The 22,525-nt window shown below is 43.7% G+C and overlaps 1 protein-coding gene across 4 annotated transcripts in view; it reads left to right on the forward strand.

Moving 5' to 3' along the window:
• The window catches only part of IPCEF1 (interaction protein for cytohesin exchange factors 1), a 240,779-nt gene that overhangs the window by 2,526 nt on the left and 215,728 nt on the right, over positions 1 to 22,525 (forward strand). The window contains exons 1-2 of one of the 4 annotated variants that reach the window (XM_030196564.1): positions 113 to 186; positions 11,130 to 11,219. In XM_030196564.1, coding sequence (XP_030052424.1) covers positions 11,175 to 11,219 — 45 coding nt within the window. In that variant the 5' untranslated portion in view covers positions 113 to 186; positions 11,130 to 11,174. Of the gene's footprint in view, positions 1 to 112; positions 187 to 4,249; positions 4,275 to 4,353; positions 4,438 to 11,129; positions 11,220 to 22,525 lie in introns of those variants that run through there. The other 3 variants (XM_030196565.1, XM_030196562.1, XM_030196563.1) reach the window with 3 other exon arrangements.

Consider the following 22,525-nt stretch of genomic DNA (forward strand, 5'->3'; position numbering starts at 1 on the left):
ATTAAGTTTATCTCTCGTAGGGCCTGCAGTGTGAAGAGGGATTGTTTGGATTATAGGACAATTCTTTGTTAAACATGCTACTATGCAAGCTGACGTGAGATGATACGGTCCTCATCTTGGCTTGGATCCCAGGCTGGGGGAGTATGAAGTAGTCACAGCTTGTCCCTCTCCTCCAGCAGATGAAGGGTAAGATGGTGCTCCCTTGAGCAATTATTATCCACCTGGGGGGAAATGGTCTGGAATCCTTGTTGTGCTTGGAGCTGGTGCAAACTGACTGCCAAGATCTCTCTTTCATCGTCTCATTGTTCAATCGGTCTTTGTTTATATGGAGCAACATCATCCCTCATTGTTGCTGCTTGCAACAAAGGATCTAGGGACGGGATCGAAAGAAAGTAAATAGGCAAATAGCAGCCTCAATTGTGCATTTGGGGGGGGGGGACAACAACCAATCATGCACCCCTGAGTAGATAATTGTTGCGAAGGGTTACATTGGAAGGATGGCATCTATTTGTCTGACATTGGAAACGATCAGTTTCACAACAATCCTGCAAGGAATGTTGGATAAGTAACTCTTATAGCTAAAGTCCTCAAACTGGCCGCAGCTTGAGGGGGGGTTTTAATCTGCTTTGGGCAAGCTACTAGTAACTGCTCCAGGCTTGTGGTGAGAATATCCAAACCAGGAGCATTGTAAATGAGCTATGAGCTGAAGTTGTTCATGACTGGACGATCCCCATCCTACGTACTACTCACCAGCAATTGCATAGGCGTTGTTGAATCCTAATTATTGCTGCATTGGATAGCTGAGTCAATTGCCCCTGTTGATGGATTCCCTTACTGCATGGTGGTGTGTCTTGCTAATGGTATCAGAGAGTTTGTTAGCTTTGCTGGTCCCGAGATGGCTGGAAGCATCATGATTGTTTTATATGGATTTGTAGCTGGCTCGGCTATCATTAAATATTGTTGATAATATTGTTTATGCTTTGCAACCAAACTGTAACCACTCATACCTTGTGTTCCATTGTCTATATTATCCCTAATGAATTTCAGTGTACTGTTATCTATCACATCTCTTTTGGTTTCTCCCTCCCTAGCCTACAAACGTGGGGGTAGAGGGCTGAGGCTATGGCCCAAGTAGGGGGTTAGAAGTTGGGTTGGGATAACATGTCTAACCACATTAGAGATAAGGTGTATGGCACTCTATTAACGTGGTGCCATGCAGCTCTTCCAACCCAGGACCCTCCAATAGTAAGTCACTAGCAATAAGGATGGGGTAGGGGGATCTTTCCCACATGGCCAGTGGCACCCCCACTGTCAGGGGTGGCATTTGCAGTAGGGTTTAAAGACCATCCCATTCAACGTTGAGTGCAAAGGTTGTTGAACCCTAATAATTGCTGAATGGGACAGCTGAGTCAGCTGCTCCTGTTGATGGTTTCCCTTGCTGCTTGATGGGTGTCCTGCTAATGTGTCAAAGAGTTTGTCAGCCTTGCTGAGTCCAAGGCAGGCTGGAGGCATCACGATTGTCCTATGTGGATTTGTAACTGGCTTGGGTATCAATACGTACTGTTGATAATGTTATGTCTTGTACAATAAAACTGCAGTCAAGTTGTTACCACTCATATCTTGTGTTCTGTTGTTTATAGTTTATTAGTGCTTTCTATACCGCTTAAACTGACCAAGCAGGACAAAGCGATGTACATACTACAAAAACATATAAGAAAAAGGAAAAAGAACTCCAATTTTTTGATAGGAAAGTGTATTCACTCACACTTAGAAGGACAAAGGACGAAGAGGTGGAAAAAGGAAACTGGTGGAGAGGAAATAAAATCATTATTTGTAAGGGATAGGAAATAAAGGGAAAAGGGGGTAAACCTTATGTATCTGGTACTCCGAAGGCTTGTGTGAACAATCAAGTCTTGAGTTTGGATTTAAATTTTTTAAACAAAGTGTTGCTGCAGAGAGAAAGGGGCAGAGTGTTCCAGACGTGAGGTAAAAGAAAGAGAAATGCACAATGTCTAGTTTATTTATTTATTTATGGCATTTATATCCCACAATATTCCCGTCCACAGGCAGGCTCAATGTGGCGTACAATAGTCTATTAAACAAACAATAGTACAAAATACAATAATCAAAGTCATAAGAGGGAAAGAGAAACAACTGGGGGGAAAGGGAGAGAGGAGAGGTAATAATTTGTCGCTGAGATAGCCATGGTTCAGAAGGATGTGGCGCCAGGTGGGCTCTCGGCGTATGCTCTACCAAAAAGGAAGGTCTTAAGTCGCCTCTTAAAGGTCTGATGATCTGGAGTGAATTTGACCTCTTGAGGCAGGCCGTTCCACAATTGAGTGCTGAGATAGGAGAAAGAGGAAGCATAGACGGTCTTATATTTGAGGCCACTAAAAGCTGGGTAGTAAAGATTGAGGTACGAACGAGCTGACTTGCGGGAGTTCCTGAGCGGCAGGTTAATGAGAGTGTCCATATAAGCGGGGGCTTCTCCATAGATGATTTTGTGCACCAATGCGCAGATCTTGAAAGCAATGCGGTCCTTCACTGGACGTCAGTGCAACCTCTCACGCAGTGGTCTCGAACTTTCAAATCTCGATTTACCGAAGATGAGTCGAGCTGCTGTGTTCTGAGCAGTTTGCAATTTTTTTAGGAGCATGCTTGTGCATCCCCCATAGATACTGTTGAAGTAATCTAGACAGCTTATGACTAGAGACTGGACTAGGTTGTGGAACACTTCTCTAGGGAAATAAGGCTGGATATGCTTAAGCTTCCAAAGAGAGAAGAACATTTGCTTGACTGTAGTTCACATGCTACTCCAGTGTCAAGGATCTATCAACTATGACTCCCAAGATTTTTAGGGACTCCGAGATTGGCAGGACGAGCTCAGAAGTGAGTAATGTAGGAGGCCTGAGTTTGTGATAGGGAGAGGAGAGAATCAAACAATGTGTTTTCTCGGCGTTGAATTTGAATCGAAATGAGTTGGCCCAGTCGAGCATGGTGTTGAAGCCTTGCCAAATCTTACTGGTTATTTCATTTAAGTCTTTCTCAAAGGGGATGAAGATAGTGATATCATCGGCATAGATAAATGGGTTAAGACCCAGTTTGGAGAGAGCCGCTGCCAAAGGAATCAACATCATGTTAAAGAGGGTTGGTGATAGTGGGGAACCCTGTGGCACTCCACAGTCTGCTTTCCAGTGAGATGAAAAGTTGGAGTTGGTGTAGACTTGGTAAGTTCTTGACGTAAGAAAGCCTCTCAGCCAGGCTAGTACGTTTCCGCTGGCACCAAAGTAATCTAGAAGCCGCAGCAGGATGCCATGGTGCACCATGTCGAAGGCACTGGACATGTCAAACTGCAAGAGCAAAATACTCTTCCCTACAGCTATTTCACTCTTGAAGTTGGATAGGAGGGTGACAAGTATGGTCTCAGTACTGTGGAGTGGTCGGAATCCCGACTGCGAAGTATGCAGAATATTAAACTTGTCCAAATGCTCACTAAGCTGTTTATTCACCAAGTTCTCCATGAGTTTCACGAAAAGGGGAATGGATGCTATCGGTCGGTAGTTGGACAGATCACTACTCTTTTTCTTGGCATCTTTGGGTACTGGGGTAAGTAAGATGTTACCATAGCTTGCAGGGAACTTGCCATTACCAAGCATGTAGTTGATTCTAAATATGCAGATTTGGGACTAGGGAGAATTAGACGATGATCGTTAACAGAACACAGACCTCTTGCTAAAGAATAGGGAATTGTGAGACAAGAAAGATAGTCAGGTAAACCTCCATGATCTATATTATCCATAATGAATTTCTGTACTGTTACCTGTATCTTTTTGCCCAGGTTGGTACCCCGGGCCGTCCCTATAAATGCATGGGGATGGGGACTGAGGCTATGGTCTGAGTGAGAGGTTGTCAGGTGGGTTGAGGTGTCACAGCTACCCACGTTAATGGCCTGCAGATTGAAGCCACAACTAGAGGTACCCAAGAGTGCAAAACAGCAACAGTCGCTTTGATTCTATGCCTTAATGCCCGTGGCCTCTACAAGCAGTGTGAGACTTTAACCTGCTAGCAACAAGCTGGGGATCTTTCTGCCAGTGTCTCTTCCACAGCAGCTGACATGACAAACTCCTCGCCACGTTTCTGCTTCTGTTCTGTAGTCTGTTGTTTTCCTCTTAAGCAATCTGACCATTGTAAAGAGTTTGTGTAAGGACTTCCTGTTTGAAACGCAGTCAGGAGGTTGCAGAACTGGAGTGTAAACTGCTCCCTGGAATTCCTGGGTATGTAATTTCTTCCCCTTTCTACCTCAATTATGCTCTTTTTTTTTTTTTTTTTTTTGCTTCTGTCAGGAAGATTATAGGGGTTTGATTTTTCTCTCTGGTGCATTAGGAACTAGGAGACTGCCAGCAGGCTCACACAATGGAGGAAGTTACTCCCACTAAGGTAGGTTTAGACGCTTTTTCAATAGCTGTTAGAAAGAGACACACAGTGCTTCCTATTTCTGAGACAAAAGAAAAGAGTTTCTTAAGGGGGCGGGCAGCTTTTAAGCATAGAAAATGTGTCTTTAGAAGAAGCTCCTCTATAGTCCTATCCCTGGGAGACGCAAAGGTGGCCACAGCTACAGAATTTTACACATGCATAATTTGCTTAATGCACTTGATTCTAAAGACACAATGCCTTTAACACCTTGTAGATTTGTTGGGAGAGAAAAGCTGCTGAACTTATATGCATCAATTTCAGAGAAGTAAAAAGTGCATTAATATTAATTGACTACTAGATAATTGAATAAAGAGAAGAAACGGAAGACAGGATACTTAGTCCCTTGGTTTGCAGCAAGATACAGCATGGGCAATTAAAGTGCAGCCTTCACCTATGATCTTAGCAGCTGTATTTGAGTCCCAGTCACCTTTCCTGAGAACATATTAGCCACAAACTGAATCGATCCATTAGTATGTACAGCAGGTTAATTCACGTGGTTCCAGTGTGCGTCTCAAAAAACTTATGTGAGGGCAGAGAGACAAGTGATTTCATTTGCATAAGATCATAAGTCAGAATTGAAGAGAGAGAATCAGACCTTGAGGTCAGCTCATCTGTGCATTTTTCTAGGTGATTATCGCTGCCTACCTTCTGCATTTCGTTCTTTCTTTCTTCTTTTAATGTGAAGTGAACATACCCCTTCTGGTACCCAGATCACAGGCAGCCACAAATCAGACACTACCTAGATTGTCCAAAATAATTTCATGACTGTCTCTTGGATCTGTTGCTTCCCCTTCAGTATCCTTTTTTTTAACCTAGTATTTTAAGGTCATCTTTATTACAGCTTAGGAAATAAAGCATTCACAACAAAATAGACAGTTACAATCATGACAACCAGGAAAACAAATTTAAATGTATCCCCCTCCCTACTCTCCCTACCCACCTAAACAAGCTAACTAAACCCTACCAATCCCTTCCCCACCCCAATTGAAGGCTTGAATAATATTGTGTGAGAAGGAAATGAGGCTAATCCCAACACGATAACGCCCACAAATATCAGCCTTAATAAGACAATCTGAACTGTATTCAACAGTGTGCTACACAATTTAGATGTTAGAGTTCACAACAGGGTCTCAAATCTTTAAAAATCGAGTTATCTTTTTCTTTCCCTCTCAAAGCACTGATAAATGTTCCATCCTTAACAAAGTGTGTGTTTGTATTCTTCATTGTGTGAGGGTGGGAAACTCTGCATGGTGTTTACCTAACATAGGGGTCCTTTTACAAAGTGGCAGTAAGCCCAACTGTAATCTGTAGCTACCGCCAGCCCAACGCGGGCACCAGCAGTAGTTCCAGCCTCGGCATGCACCATTTCCCACACAGGGCCGCCAAGGGGGAGCAGAGGGGACAAAATTCCTCAGGTCCGAGCCTCCAGGGGGGGCCCGGCGCCGCAGTCCCACCCACCCTCTGTCGTCAACCGTCTGCCACCGGACCGGGCCCCCTGCATTGAAATCACAGCGCCTCTCACCTCCGTGTGAAAGCGCTGCAGGCAGCAGGGCAGCAGATCGCCTCCCTTTGGGCCTACTTCCCTCCCTGTTTCCTGCCCTTGTCTGATGTAAGTTCCGCGAGGGCGGGACACAAGGAGGGCCGAAGGGAGGCGATCTGCTGCCTGCAGCGCTTTCACATGGAGGTGAGAGACGCTGTGATTTCAATGCAGGGGGCCCGGCCCGGTGGCGGACAGAGGGCAGCGACCTCGGGGGGGGGTGGAAGGGGGACCGGCAGCGGCAACCTTGGGGAGGGGGCGGCCTTGCCCCGGGCCCGGCTCAGTTTCTCGGCGGCCCTGTTCCCACACTAGAGAAAATTGGCCCATATTTTTTAGCGTGGCGCTAACCTGGTGGTAATTGGGCAGTGTTGCTTGCTACGGTTACCACCGGGTTAGCACAGGATCCCTTACCACCACCTTAGTGCGTGGCTGGAAGTGCTCCACCTCACATGGCCACGCGGTAAGAACAATCTTACTGCATGGCCATGGCTATTTTCAGCCTTTTTTACCCTCTGCAGTAAAAATGGCCTCCGCCGCTAGCACAGGGCCCTTTTCACCACAACTTGGTAAAAGGGCCCCAAAATAAAATGAGTAGTTTTCTTCCTGATGGCCACAGAGCTTATATTTCTGCATCTTCCTGCGAATTACTCTTTGGTTGTTCATCTTATATATTTTCAGTATGATGCTTCCATAGGGTTCTGAGGGAATTTCCCATTTTCTTAAATTCATTTAGGTCATTTATTCATTGGGGCACTATCTACTTAAAGTAAATCAGATAAGCAAAATTGTTTTTGGAAGTCTTGCACAGCATTTACATGTATAAAAAGCAATGTTTATGGGTGTAAATGCCCTACATGTGCAAACAGCCATTTTATAAGGCTGCTACTTACAGATTCAGATCTGCAGTATACAGATTTGGAAGGGGTTGGTTGTAGGTTTGTTTTGGGTGGGTTGGAGACGTATTCATATATTTCCAATTATGTGATAACAATAAGCACACACCTAAATAAAATGTTAAAAACTAGGCATTGGAACTTGCATGTACTCTGTGGTAATCTTGGAGGAGTGGCCTAGTGGTTAGAGTACTGGTCTTGCAATCCACAGGTGGCTGGTTCAAATCCCACTGCTGTTCCTTGTGATCTTGGGCAAGTCACTTAATTCTCAATTGCCTCAGGTACAAACTTAGATTGTGAGCCCTCCTGGGACAGGGAAATATCCAGTGTACCTGAATGTAACTCACCTTGAGCTACTACTAAAAAAGGTAAATAAAATAAATAACTACTCATTTGAACCTTGGGTTTGATATCTCTTTGTCATAATGTTTTGCCACCTTTAAATCCTCAGACACTCCAAGGTCTCTCTCCTAATCTGTGCATTTCAGTCTCTCACCCCCTAGTATATACTGCTCGTTCGTATTTCTATACCCCAAGTGCATCACTTTGCACTTCTTCACATTACATTTTGTTTTAATTATTTATGCTTTTTCATGATACATCCAACACAAATGGAATTAAAGATAAAGAGTCAATAGAGAAAATAGCACCAATATAATAGTAAAACTAACTCTATATAGTCCACAATTATGAGAGGGGCTAGACCCATATCCCTGAGGAAAAAGGGACAAAAAAATAAAGACATATGAAGAAATAGCAAGTTGAATGTCAATATCTCTTACATCCCAAATTATGCAGGTAACTCTTCTCTATCAGTAGTAGATCCCTTTTCTTCCAAGAAAAACTACAGCTGAGATACATCATAAAATACATAAGTATGATGATAAAATTGAATCATCATTACATTTAATTGGAACTTAGCTCCAATATCATCAACACGCTAACAAAGATTCAAGAATTGCCTACCTCAGACTGAGTGGACTTAACTACATCAGGAAATAACAGAACTTTTCCTCCTTAATCTTGAAATATAGATGCATTAAAACTTCCTTATCTTGGTTGAAAACAAAAGTTACTAATAAGGTAGTCCTTTCATCAAATTTGTCTTGTGAGTTCTCCAAAATGCCAGTCAAGTCCAGACTATCTGAAGAGATGTCCACCATAGATGCTTCTTAGAAACTAGTAAATAATAAATCTTATACAATAGGGGATGAGTCACAGATGAATATTGAAATACCTCCTGCAAATATTTATAAGAAGCTTCTTTAGGCAACATTGTCAGCAAAGTAGGAAAGTTTGACAAGTACAAATTGGGTTTAAAATAGGTTTGGACAAATTCCTGGAGAAAAAGTCCATATCTGCTATTGAGGCAGACATGGGAAGCAACTGGGATTTGTAGTATGGAGTGTTGCTACGATTTGGATTTCTGCCAGGTACTTGTGACCTGGCTTGGCCACTGTTTGGAAAACAGAATACTGGACTAGATGGACCATTGTTCTGGCCCAGTATGGCTACTTTTATGTAAATTCAATTGTTTGGTATAATTCTCAAAGTTCTCCGATTTTCTCTGAAAAAAACATAAGGTCTTGCAATAAAGTACCCCTAGATTGTTTAAGTTGTTCAACTTTATGAATTCTTCTATCTTTCCATCATGTACTTTTAAAGTCTCTTCCAATTTCTAAACCTTAAGAGTGTTCTTTCCAGCTGTTGGTAATGGAACAACCACCTTCTTTCCTAGGTCTTCCAGTGCTCCTCTAGATGCAGTTAAGGTTACAGCTTGGCTGCCAGATGTAATAATTCGAAGTACACAGGCAGAAGAACCTGCCCCCCAACAGGAGCAAAGATGGTGGTAAAATTTCTGCCGCCATTGGCAGCTTGGGTATTGCTATTTCTTGGGGTGCAGGACGAGCTACTGGGCCTGATGGGCTAAGTGTAGCGTCACTCTCCAATGCAGGGCTCTTCCTCATGCCCCGCACAGCAGAAACACCCAGAATGACATTCTGTCGAGAAAACTGAGTGATTTCCGTCTGACAGGAAAGGAGCGTAGATGAGCTGGAGAGTGCCCGAGGTTTCCCCTTTCATTTAGGCATGAAGAATATAAGGTAAAGTAGCCCAAAATATCACAAACTGAAAATTCAGACGGTGCTGAACTCAGCCGCATCCTTGCTAGCCACCATCTTGCCCCCTCCTTCGTGCCTTAGCATTAAATTTTAGCTGCCAAACATTCACATAGTTTTATACTGAGTCAGACAAATAGTCCATCTAGCCCAGTATCCTGCTTCCAGCAGTGGCCAATCCAGGTAGAAAGTAGCAACATTCCATGCTATTAATCCCAGGGCAAGCAGAGGCTTCCCCCATGTCCATCTCAATCGTAGGAGCCAACTTTTCAGAATTATTGGGGGTGCTAAGCCCAATGAAAATAACCCCTCCCTGGACACATACAATGAATTTTCTCAATATTGGGGGTGCTCAAGCACCCACAGCACCCACAGAGTCGGCTCCAATGATCTCAATAACAAACAAACAAACAAACTATGGACGTTTCCTCCAGGAACTTGTCCAAACCTTTTTTAAACCCAGATATGCTAACCTCTGTTACCACACCCTCCGGCATCAAGTTTCAGAACTTAACTATTCTTTGAGTGAAAAAATATTCCTCCTATTTGTTTTAAAAGTATTTCCATGTAATTTCATGGAGTGTCCCCTGGTCTTTGTACTTTTAGAAGGAGTGAAAAATCGATTCACTTATACTCACTCTACACAACTCAGGATTTTATTGACCTCAATGGTATTCCTCCTCAGCCATCTCTTTTCCAAACTGAAGAGCCCTAATTTGTTTAGCCTTTCCTCATTTGGGAGGAGTTCCATCCCCTTTATTATTATGGTTGCTCTTCTTTGAACCTTTTCTATTTCTGTTATATCTTTTTTGAGGTACGGTGACTAGAAATGAATGCAATACTCAAGGTGAGGTAGCACCATGGAGCGATAAGGAAGCATTACAATATTCTTGGTCTTATTTTCATTCCTTTCCTAATAATTCTTAGCATCCTGTTTCAGTGTATTGTCTACAATGACACCTAGATCTTTTTCTTGAGTGCTGACTCCTAAGGTGGACCCTAGCATCAGATAACTATGATTCAGATTATTCTTCACAATATTCATCACTTTGCATTTGTCCACATTAAATTTCATCTGCCATTTGGATATCCAGTCTTCCAGTTTCCTAAGTTCTTTCTGCAGTTTTTCACAATCCACATGCACTTTGACAACTATAATATATTGTTCACTTTAGATTATGTATACAAAAGGAATTGTAAAATACATATTTTTCATTTTTTTTTTTCATTTTTTGATTCTTCCATCTTTCTTCTGTTTTGTCTATTCTTAAAATTATTTTGTTTAAATTGTATCTACAAAATGCAATGTATTGATGGTTGTAGCTCATCTGTTTTTTATTGTTTTCTATTGTATATTAATGTTGTTTTAAATCGATATGTTTTAAATTTATTTGTTTTATTTAGACTCCTGATGCAGGCCAGTTGGGCCGAAACACAGCTGTGTCGAGTCATACTACCTCAATAAATCCATAGTTTTATCATTATTTTTGTGTCGTCTGTTTTTGATTTTATTTTTTATCTTCTTTATTTTTTATTTTTTTTTTTTTGTGTCATCTTCGCTGTTTTTGGTAATTATTTACTGCAGGTCCATTTTAATGCAACAAGATCTATTAACAGCATTAGCGCACTAACACAGGAGCACATTTTAGTAAATCCAGCCCTAAGTTTGCTAGGTATAATATTTAACCATATACCTATACCTTCAAATGTATGTGCTTGATAGATGCATTTATTGCATATTTCCAGGACATGCATATACATTGTTAACCCTTGATTTTTTTGTATTGTTTTGGAAAGGGCCAATTCTATACTCCTGTTTATTGGTTCTTCCCAGATCTGACCTCAATAAATTTTCTTTATTTATTTATTTATTGCATTTGTATCCCACGTTTTCCCACCTTTTTGCAGGCTCAATGTGGCTTACAATACATCATGAGTAGTGGAAATATATTAAAAAGGCATTTAGTGGTACAGAAGGATCTTGTACAACATGATAATGATAAAACATAATAATAGGATAACAAGCAGATATTAAAATACAGTTCTAAATATATGTGGGGGAGTTATGTATATTCATTTTGGTTGATCTTTGTGGTATGCTTTCCACAGTAAACTGGAAGCTGGACTCTTTTTTTCTATGAAGACCTGTCCTATATGGTTCCCTGGCCTCCCTCTCCTACAACGGACATCAGGGTATTGGTGAGTGACACACTTGTTCTTCCAACTTTTGAATTCTTCTGGCATGCTTTTCTTGCAAGGTCTATTGTCATTGGTATTGGGAATTATGAAAGATGGATTGCAATCATTTTAATCAGTGCTATCGGTCCTTTTCCTAATAAGGAGGAAACCAAAAGGAAAAAAACAGATCAAAAAAGACAAAAAGTAGAACAAGAGGGCAGTGGCGTAGCAAGGGGGGGCGGGAGGGGCGGTCCGCCCCGGGTGTCAGCTCAGGGGGGGGTGCTCCCTGCCAGGTCCCCCCTCGGCGAATCGTAACCCCCCCCCCGACCAGCTCCCGCACCCTACCTTTAAAAAGAATATCGGGAGGCGAGGCGCAGCGCCTTGCGCCTGCCCTGCACGTAGAAGAAATGTGGACCATCAGGCCTTCTCTCGCTCTGTCTGTCCCACCCTTGCGGAAATAGGATGTTGCGTCAGCGGAGGGCGGGACACATAGAGGCGAGCGAGGGAAGACCCGACGGTCCACAATTCTTTTACATGCAGGGCAGGCGCGAGGCGCTGCCTCGCCTCCTGATATTCTTTTTAAAGGTAGGGTGCGGGAGCTGGTTGGGGGGGAGGGGGGCGGGGGTGTCATCGTGCTGCACCCAGGGGGGTGCAACGGCGAACCGCCCCACCCCGGGTGGCAGCCCCCCCTGCTACGCCACTGCAAGAGGGTAACAGAAGAAGTGGTTTAAACCACTTCTGTTACCCTCTTGTTCTACTTTTTGTCTTTTTTGATCTGCTTTTTTCCTTTTGTTTTGCTATTTCTGTGGCAGATATTTTCTCTTTTTTTTGTTTTTGTCTAATAAGGAGGAAGTCAATTCTGGAACAGATTTCATGCACTGAAAGTGTACACTCCAGGTCCTGGATTTTTTGGTTCTCTGTATGTCAATCATACTGAAATTTTTAAAACTGATTCTAAGTCCTTTACTTTCCATCTTGGAAAGTTACAGGTTGATATTTAAGTGGGCTCCTGTCCACTTAAATCTTGCTCTGTGGTGCAGCTGCCAATATTCAGTGGCACTTAACCAGGCAGTGCCACTGAATATTGGCACTAACCAGCCATTTTAAAAATGGACTGCAGAGAGGTGTTCCGAGGTGGAGATGGGGAGGAGCTGGCAGCTATGCTGGTGCTGGCAATATTCAACGCTGGGGCCCACATAGCTAAGTGACCAAATAGGACAGGATAAATAGCAGTTCTGACTTTCGTCGCTTAGCTATGCGGTTGCTGGCACTGAATACCAGCCGGCACCTGCATAGCTTCTGGGTAACAGCCAAGGTAGTTGGATAGGCTCCCCTCCCAAACACCCCATGATCAAGCCTGCCCCCCCTCTATGATCAGATCAAACCCCCCCCCCCCCAGGAATAGATCGCCTCCTCCATGAGAAGACTCCCCCCCCCCCCCCCCCCAGGGCCAGCCTTTTGTCTCTGGTGGTTCAGTGGGATATCTGGGGCAGGAGAAATCCCCACTCGCTCCTGCCCCTTGCGACTCCAGTGGCTAAAATGGCTGCTATGAGCTCTAGCAGTAGTCTTGTGGTGGTACTACTGCTAGAGGTCAGCCTACCATATATGGACTCCACTTCCATATATGGAAGGCTGACCTCTAGTGGTAGTACCCAAGACTACCACTAGTTTGCAGCAGCCATTTGAACCATTAGGGGGCAGGAGCAAGTGGGGATTGCTCCTTGCCACAAATACCCCACTGGATCTCCGGGGATGTAAGGTAGGCTCTGGAGAGGGTCTAATCAGATGTCTGCTTATAATTTAAATTCCTCTTGCATCATAACTGCAGTTTAACTTATTACTACAGAATGTGATTTTTAATCTATTAAGAGCATTGTTACGATTTGGCCCATGTTTCATGCTCTCATTCATCTCGCCACCTGGTGGCTAGACCTGATGGCTGCTATGGATTGACTGCTGGCTGTTTTCCATGTTCCAGAAGGTACTTCAGTCCGGTCCAGATCTTCCAGCCCTCCGGATTGTCTTGGGATTTTTTTGGAACTAAGCAGTACCCTTACCTGGTGACCTCCCTTGTACTTTGCCTTCATTAACCACCTGGATGCTTTCTAGCTTGCCTTGCAACAAAGGTCCTCAGAGGAGTTTCCCTCAGCGAGAGTTATTGCAGTGCGTCTGTGCTATTTTCCGGTTTCAGCTTTGGCCCTGCTTATCTCCTGGTTTATTCTACTGTCTGCTGCCTGCCCAAGACCCGGCTTATCTCCTGGTTTACTCTACTGTCTGCTGCCTGCCCAAGACCCGGCTTATCTCCTGGTTTACTCTACTGTCTGCTGCCTGCCCAAGACCCGGCTTATCTCCTGGTTTATTCTACTGTCTGCTGCCTGCCCAAGACCTGGCTTATCTGTTTGGTTTATGCTACTGTCGGTTGCCTGCCCATGACCCAGCTTGCCTCCTTGTTGGTATCCTGTTCCTGCCCTGTCTGGTAAGTCCTGCCGGCCACCTGCACCTAGGGGCTCAACTCCTGGGGAAGGGCGGTCAAGTGCAGGTGAAGTCTAGCGGTTTTCTGTCAGAGGTCTGCCTTGTCTTGTGTTTTGGGTGATTCTCCTGCCGCTGCCGCTCCTCGGCAGGGGTCCAAGGGCTCACTAACCCAGTGGTTTCAGAGGAAGCCTGACAAGCATATGGTTTCATGGTGGAAATTTCTGTTATTTATACCAGGGGTTCTTAATTTTGTCCTCAGAACTGAACAACTAGAATGTTTGTACGTTTGGGAAGCTTGCCAGGTGCCCTTGGCCTGGATTGGCCGCTGTCGTGGACAGGATGCTGGGCTCAATGGACCCTTGGTCTTTTCCCAGTGTGGCATTACTTATGTACTTATGTACTAGTCAGGTGTTTAGGATATCTAACATGAATATGCATAACAGAGATTGGTATCCAGAGGCAATAAAAATATATCTATATCATTATGTTAATTTCAGACTTCCTATCCGCCTTTCTCATCAGTATCGAAATGGTTTACAATCACAACCATGAAAACCCTACTGGCTGAATGTGTCCTGAGGATTGTTGAGAACCCCTGGTCTATTCTACTGCACTTGTTGGTGTTCTGTAGAGTGAAGGCTACCTGTTTAGTTATTATGATGGCTAGTCTCCCTTTTTTGGTGTTATATGCAGAGTAATATTTTGCATTACCATTTTATCTGTCAGCTATCATGTTCACTTTATTATTTATTCATGTATACTGTTTTTTTAAGAAAGTCTCCGACACAAAATCCATCCCTCTGTATCAAGTCCCCAAATGGGGTTACATCATCAGTGGTGGGGTCACAGAAACAGGGTCCTCCCCCTCTCTCTGGATTTCTACTCTTACCATTGCACAGTAGTCAGAACTGGATTAGGACATAGGTAAACTAGGCAGGGGCCTATCAAATGTGCTGAGGACTCGGGAGCCTTGGATCACCAACTGTCTAGATTTTTTAGGATTCTACAAATTTGTAAATTACTGGGCTCAAAGTCAGAATAATGGCTAAAGTGTCTGGATATTTTTCACAGAGACTGTGGTAGGATCCAGCCAATGGGGAGAATTCTAGTCATAGAAAGGAGGGGCTGAGCTGCAAGGGCTGGACAATCATGGTGCATGGGACTTTGGAGAGAGCTGTGGAACTAGTGAGTATTGTGAGGGAATGGGATTGTTGAAAGGGAGCAGGAATTCAAGAAGAATGGGGAAAGTGTGAAGGGTCTGCTGCAGGCTGAAGAAAATGGGCAGCAAATGCAAGAACTTTGCATGATGGTGTAAAGGTGGGGACACTGCTTGAGAGAGTACATGCACTTGTGTATGTTTCTGTGTCATATAAATAGAGCCTCCCTATGAAAATGTGGGCTGAGCTTCCCTTTGAAAGTCTACTGCTACAAATGTACCTGTACATGCACTAAATGAAAGGAAGTTTCAGCCCAGGGAATTTACCCAGCTAGCTATTATGTTTTCTGGGTAATTCCTTGGAATACTGTCCTAATACTGCCTTCTCTGTGTGTATATCTTTTCATAAACACCAAAGAAAGTAACATTTTTGGCTGCTTCCATTTGTGAAACTTTTCTCACATGTAAAACTTTGTAAATATATACCTCAGACACATTGTCACAAGCTGGTGAGGGTGAGCCAGAAGCGGAGCCAGGACGAGCCAGGTTGATGGCTCGGAGGGAGCGAGAGCGGACTGGCACTGGCACACATTTTCAGTGCAACTGGACGAAAAAAATAGGTGCCGGCAGAACTTCGTTTGGGGGAGCGGCCGCTCCCCTGGTGCTCCACCTAGCTACGCCACTGGGGTGAACCCTTGGGTAGCAGCTGAGTTTACGCTGCCTAACTAACCCAGAGGCTAGGTATGCCCCAACTGGCGGCATACGAATCTCGCCCAGGCTAGGATCCGGGCTGGCCAAGTTTAGAAAAGTAGGGAGTACTTAATAGAGGCCAACAGCAGGTGAGCTGTTCTGGCTACCAACAATGGCACTCAAAAGGCTCAAGAGAGTCTAAACAATCCCAGAGATAAGGGCAGGCTGCGAACAAGGCAGTCAGGCAAGCAGGAGCAGGGCAGGTGGCGGTCCAGAGGAAATGAGGAGACAAGCTGCGGTCTGAGTCGAGAAGTCATTCCAAGGAAGTGAGCAGGAACAAAGACAGGCTGGCTGGAACAAGGGCAGGCAGGCTGGAGAGGCATTCTGGAACAAGGGCAGGCAGATATCCAATAAGGCATTCCATGTGGATGGACCAGCAATCGAGAGAGCTTACATCTTTTTCTCTACATAATGATACAACTTTGGAGAAGGCAAGCAGAGTTGAGTTGATGTCTCAGATCTTAATAACCGCAAAACATTGCACAAATATACTGGAACTGTCCCATATATACACTGATGAATCAATAGAAGAAGCTTAAACTGTGTTCAGATTTTGGAGCTCCAATAATCAGCCGTGTAGCTGCATTTTGGATGACCTGCAGCGTTTGGAGCTGGGTCGAAGATTTACCCAAAAATAAAGAATTACAAAAATTCATTTTAGTTAACACCAAGCTCTGCACCATAAAATGTCACCATGTAACTTACAGAATACTATACATTAATGTGCATGTCTACAGAACCAGAGGCGTGAGCATTTACACCAGTACTTAACCTCATACGTGCATATATACCTCGCTATGCTAGTATTCTATTAAGTTTAGTTTAATTCTTGATATACTGCCCTTCACAGTAAAATCAGAGCAGGGAACAATAAAATTAAATTAAAATCAGAAAAGGAGAGAACTCCTGTTAAAAATCAAACAGGGATGGAACAGAAGAGAAATATATATATGTTAGGGATGGGCAAGAATTAAAACTTTTAATCACACGATTAATTGCACCTCTGGGCAGGATGGCTTTGTACTAGTAAATTTCCACTACGCAGACTGTATGGAAATTTTTTTAACCTGCTGCATCCTTCACCTGTACATACATCCAAGTATCTTCCCTTCTGCTGCTAAACCTCTTACCCCTGACTCCCATTTGTTCCTGTCCTGCTGCTGCTAATAACTGCCTCCCCTCCCCTCCCCTCTCCTCAGCACACAGGTCTGGCATCTCTTCCCCTCCCCCTACATGTACCTTAACATTTATCTGGCTCTTCATAGGGTCTCCAGCAGGGATTCCCACATGTTACCTGCAACTGACATCGATGCCTTCCCTCTGCTGCATTATGCCAAAGTGAAATAGGATAGGCTGGGGAGAGAAAGCATGTAACTCACCTTGAGCTACTACTGAAAAAGGTGTGAGCAAAATCTAAATAAATAAATAAATAAATAAAATGCTGGACAACGGATGGGAGTTAAAAATTTTGGTCAGGATTAAAAAATGTAGTCCTAGTTAAAAACAAAAAAAAATTTAATTAATCAAATTAATAGTGCACTAAGGGCATCTTTTACAAAGCTGCGCTAGCGATTTTCGCACAGCAAAGGAGAGGAATCCCATAGGAATTGAATGGGCTTCCTCTCATTTACTGTGCAGGAATTGCTACTGCAGCTTTGTAAAAAAGCCCTAAATGCCCAACCCATATATGTTATTATTATTATTATTATTAATTACATTTGTACCCTGCACTTTCCCACACATAGCAGGTTCAATGCGGCTTACATAGTAAATAGAATTACACAGTCTTGAAGGAGAGTGTAACAAGTTGTAGTAAACATAGTAGTAGTGGGGTTTTGAGGATATGTAAATTGAGCATGGAGAGGTAAACAAAGATAGGATGAGCAAAAGGAGAAGAGATTGGGAGGGGTAAGGTGTAGGAAGGATGGAGAGGAAGAGATTGAGGAATGAGCATAAGGAGATTGTGAGACATGGTCAAAGGTATAATAATCGTCGGGGCAGGGTGAGCTTAAAAAGTTAAGTTGGGTCATTAGGGTAAGCTTTCTTGAAGAGATAGGTCTTCAACATTTTTCTGAATGGTAGATGGTCGATGATTGTTCGGATAGATCTTGGCAGAGCATTCCAAAGCTGGCTGCCCAAAAAGGAGAAACTGGATGCATAGGAGGTCTTGTATTTAATACCTTTGCAGTTGGGAAGGTGTAAATTGAGGTAAGTACAAGAAGACGATGATCTATTTCTGGCTGGGAGGTCGATGAGGTTATTCATGTAGTTAGGGGATTCTCCATATATGATCTTATGAATCAGAGTGTGAACTTTAAAATTTATTCTTTCTCTGATGGGGAGCCAATGAAGCTTCTCTCAAAGAGGTGTTGTGCTATCGAATCTTGACTTGCCAAAGATAAATCTGGCTGCCGTGTTTTGGGTAGTCTGAAGTTTCTTCAGGATTAGGGTCTTACATCCTAAGAAAACACTGTTGCAATAATCTGCGTGCGTGAGTACTGTGTCGAGGGGAAGGTATGACTTCACTCGTTTCAAAATCCACATCATATTAAACATTTTTTTTTGTGATGAATGTAGCATGGTTTTCGAATGATAAATGGTTATCAATCGTTACTCCAGGTATTTTTAGGTTGTCAGATATGGAGAGTTTAACGTCTGGGGTGCTAAGAGTAGTCAGGAGAAGTGGAGAGTATTGAGATGAAAGGACTAGACACTGTGTTTTCTCTTTGTTTAATTTCATCTTGAAAGCATTAGCCCAAGAGGTTAGGGTGGTCATGCCTATATTTATTATATCGGAGATTTCAGATAGATTGGATTTAAAGGGGATAAATATAGTGACGTCGTCAGCATAGATGAAGGGATTAAGGCCATGTTTGGCTAGTAACTTGGCTAGGGGAATCATCATGAGGTTGAAGAGTATTGTGGAAAGCGGAGATCCCTGTGGTACCCCGCATTCAGATGACCATGGGGAAGATATGTTTGTAGTTCCTTTGACTTGGTAAGATCTTGTGGTAATAAAGCTTTTTATCCAGTTGATGATATTGCCACCGATCCCAAGTTTGTCCAGAAGTTTAGTTAGGATACTATGATCAGCCATGTCAAAAGCGCTGGATAAGTCAAATTGTAGGAGAAGGATACGGTTTCCAATTGCTATTTCTTGTTTGAATTTGGATATTAAAGTAAGAAGAACCGTTTCAGTGCTATGGGCCGAACGAAAGCCCGACTGCGATTCGTGCAGGATGGAGAATTTCTGAATATATTCGTTGAGTTGCGAGGTCACACTGTTTTCCATCAGTTTTGTGATTAGAGGGATGGAGGCAATTGGACGGTAGTTGGTAATATCATTTGCAGGTTTTTTGGTATAGGTGTTAGTAATATATTGCCATGTCTGGTGGGGAAGGAGCCTCGCTGAAGTAGGAAATTTAAGTGGGTGTTGAGATCTGAAATAAAACATGTTGGGGCGCCTTTCAAAAGATAGTTGGGACAAGGGTCAAGTTGGCAATAAGACCTGGAGAGTAATGAGGGTAAAATTGGTCCAATATCGGTCTGCCAGTACTTCATCAAATCCAGGGTCCAGTTCGTCAAGAAAGGTGTCTGCAGTAGAATTGTCTTGAGAAATCAATTTGCAAAGATTGGTTACTTTGTCGTTGAAGTATTTAGCTAATTGGTCAGCAGAAGGATGGTTTGAAGGTGAAGTTGTTACTGGATCTGTGTTTAGGAGAGTTTTTATAATTTGAAATTGTTTTTTTTTATATCTGCACCAGTCATGGTAATTTTTTGTGTATAATAGTCTCTTTTGGCACATTTAATGGCATATTTGTAGTCCCTTTGTGATTGTTTCCATGCATTAAAGTTAAGGCTATCCTTTGATTTGCTCCATGCTTTTTCAAGTTTTCTGGTTTGTGACTTCAGGTTTTTCAGTAAATCGTTGAACCACGGTGAGGGGTTGCGTTTACGTAAAGTCTTGGAGTGTAGTGGTGCAATTTCGTCCAAAATCATTTTGCATCTATTATCCCATATAGTAAGGAAGAGATCTGAGTTAGGTTGAATTTGGCCAGGAGTGTGACTAGGACAGTTTCAGTGCTATGGTGGGGGCGGAATCCTGACTGAGAGTCGTATAGTAATGAGAACTTGTCCATATATTCCGTAATCTGTTTGGTCACCAAGCTTTCCGTCAGTTTCACTACTAATGGGATAGATGCAACTGGTCGGTAATTGGTGAGATCGTTTGTGTTTTTCTTAGTGTCTTTTGGTATTGGGGTGAGTAGGATGTTGTCATATTCCTCGGGGAAGAGACCTTGTTGTAGCATGAAGTTTAGTTGGGATGTGAGGTCTGCTATGAATCGGCCAGGGGCAGATTTGAGTAGGTGACTGGGGCATATATCCAGTTTGCAATGGGTGTTGGCAAACCTATGAGTTGCTTGTGTAACTGATTCAATGGTGAGGGGGGTAAAAGTTGTGTTGACCAGTTATTGGCCTATATTTGCATCTCATTAGCTTTGAGCATTAGGGCGTTGTTCTTCTGCACTGTTCCGGGGGGGGGGGGGGGGGGGGGGGTATTTTTATGGCACTATTCAAAATAGCACCGGAGTTTTGATCATCTGCCCCAGAGAGTGCTTCATGTGGAGGAGAAGGTTTGTACAAGGTCTCTCCCTTCCCCCCCAACCTAAGCCATACTAATCCTTTCCAATCTGAGGAGGGAGAGAAAGTCCTGCACCCACCATTCTGGGCTCTCTACCCCTTTTCTCTCTGTCAAACTAAATGGGCAAGCTACAACAGTGTTTTCCAAGTCAGTCCTGGAGTGCCCCCTTGCCAGTCAGGTTTTCAGGATATCTACAATGAATATGCATGAAAGAAATGCAAATCAATTCATGCATATTCATTGTGGATATCCTGAAAACCTGACTGGGAAGGGGGTACTCCAGGACCGACTTGGGAAACACTGAGCTACACCTATGATAGGAGGTAAGGTATATATTTATTTATTTACTAGTAAAAAAAGGCCCGTTTCTGACACAAATGAAACGGGCGCTAGCAAGGTTTTCCTCGGCGTGTGTATGTTTTAGAGAGTGTGTGTGTGAGAGTGACTGTGTGAGAGAGAGAGAGAGTGACTGTGCGAGTGTGTGTGTGTGACAGAGAGAGAGAGTGAGACTGGGTGCAAGTGTGTCTGTGAGAGAGAGTGTGTGTGTGAGAATGACAGTGTGTGCGAGTGCGTATGTGAGACACAGTGAGTGCCAGAGAGAGAGTGTTTCACACAGATACAGTGTGTGTGATAGAGAGAGTGTTTCACACAGATACAGTGTGTGTGAGAGAGTGTGTGTGAAAGAGAGCGAGTGTGAGAGTATGTGTGCGATACAGACTCTTTGTGAGACCGAGAGTGTATGAGACCAAGAGTTTGCAGAATCCCCCTCCCCCTCTTCTTCCCCCTCCCTCCCCCCCTTCCACCCGTGTCCGAGTTCCAGAACCCCCTCCCACTACTTCCTATCCAAGTTCCAGGACCCCCCTCCCACTTCTTCCCATCCCCCTCTTCCCTTCCCGCTCTGCCTCTCCCCCTCCCTTTCCAGTTCCAGGACCCGCCCCTCCCCTTCCAGTGGATTTCCAGTAATCCCCTTCCCCTGTGTTGTTTCAGGACCCCCTTCCCCCCCTCTCTCGTTTCAGGACCCCCTTCCCCCCTTCCCCCCCTCTCTCATTTCAGGACCCCCCCTTTGTAGTTTCAGGACCCCCCGTGTCGTTCTTGACCCCCCCCTTTCATTTCAGTACCCCCCTCCCACTCCCCACCTGTCTGGCCCTCCCCTTCATAAGAGCTGTCTGCTTAAAATTTTTTACCTCCTGCACGCAGGGATGCCGCTTCCGACAGCTTTTTCTTTCGCTTGTGTTTCAGCTGTTCCTGTGGTCCCTCAAGGGCGGGACCACAGGAACAGCTGAAACAGAAGCGAAAGAAAAGGCTGACGGAAGCGACGTCCCTGCGTGCAGGAGGTAAAAACTTTTAAGCAGCCAACTCTTACAAAGGAGAGGGCCAAAGAGGGGTGGAGTGGGAGGGGGGTCCTGAAACGACAGAAGGGGGGAGGGGGGTGTTTTGCGGCGCCATTATCTTCAACGGAGCTCCTTCAGCAGCACTACCAGTAATTCTCACCTCCAACGTGCTTTCTTGCCTGGGACCATGGCTCCCTCAGAGTTGGTCTGCTAGGGTCACATCATAATGTGGCCAGTGACGTCAGTCTGATCTATGGAGCCTTCCTGACCAACTCCGAGGGAGCCACGGTCCCAGGCAAGAAAGCACGTTGGAGGTGAGAATTATTATATAGGATTCATAGCATTTGTATCCCACATTTTCCCACCTATTTGCAGGCTCAATGTGGCTTACATTTTTCATAATGGTGATCAACAATTCCGGAAGAGAAATACATATTTAAGGTGAAAGAGACAGAGGATTAGGTATACAGTTATAGAAAGTGCATTTTCATAATCAGAAAATAAAAGGTGTTGGATTAACTTCAATCGTGATAGATTAAACATAGTAACATAGTAAATGACGGCAGATAAAGACCTGTATGGTCCATCTAGTCTGCCCAGCAGGATAAACTCATTTTACATGGTATGTGATACTTTATATGCATACCCGGGTCTGATTTGTTCAATCGTGATAGATTAATTTGGACAATCAGGAATCTAAAACTTCAATCTTGTTGATTAATATAGTCCATCGGTATATTAGTCAAAAGGTATGAGAAGCTAACTACAGGGCAGTGTGTGGCAAGACCAATGTAAATAATTTGAAAGAAACAGCAAAAAAGAATTGTCAGCTGGGACAGACAAAAAGAGAGTCAGAAGATGAAGTGGTTGTGTTCTATAATAATGCCAGCCAGTCATTCTTGTAAGTGTGCACTCGGTATGTTCCATGTTTTTGAAACCAAATATAATATTGGGAGCATCAGACATCACAGCAAGG

Source organism: Microcaecilia unicolor, chromosome 3 (genome assembly GCF_901765095.1).
Source record: "Microcaecilia unicolor chromosome 3, aMicUni1.1, whole genome shotgun sequence".
In the NCBI taxonomy this organism is placed as follows: Eukaryota; Metazoa; Chordata; class Amphibia; order Gymnophiona; family Siphonopidae; genus Microcaecilia; species Microcaecilia unicolor.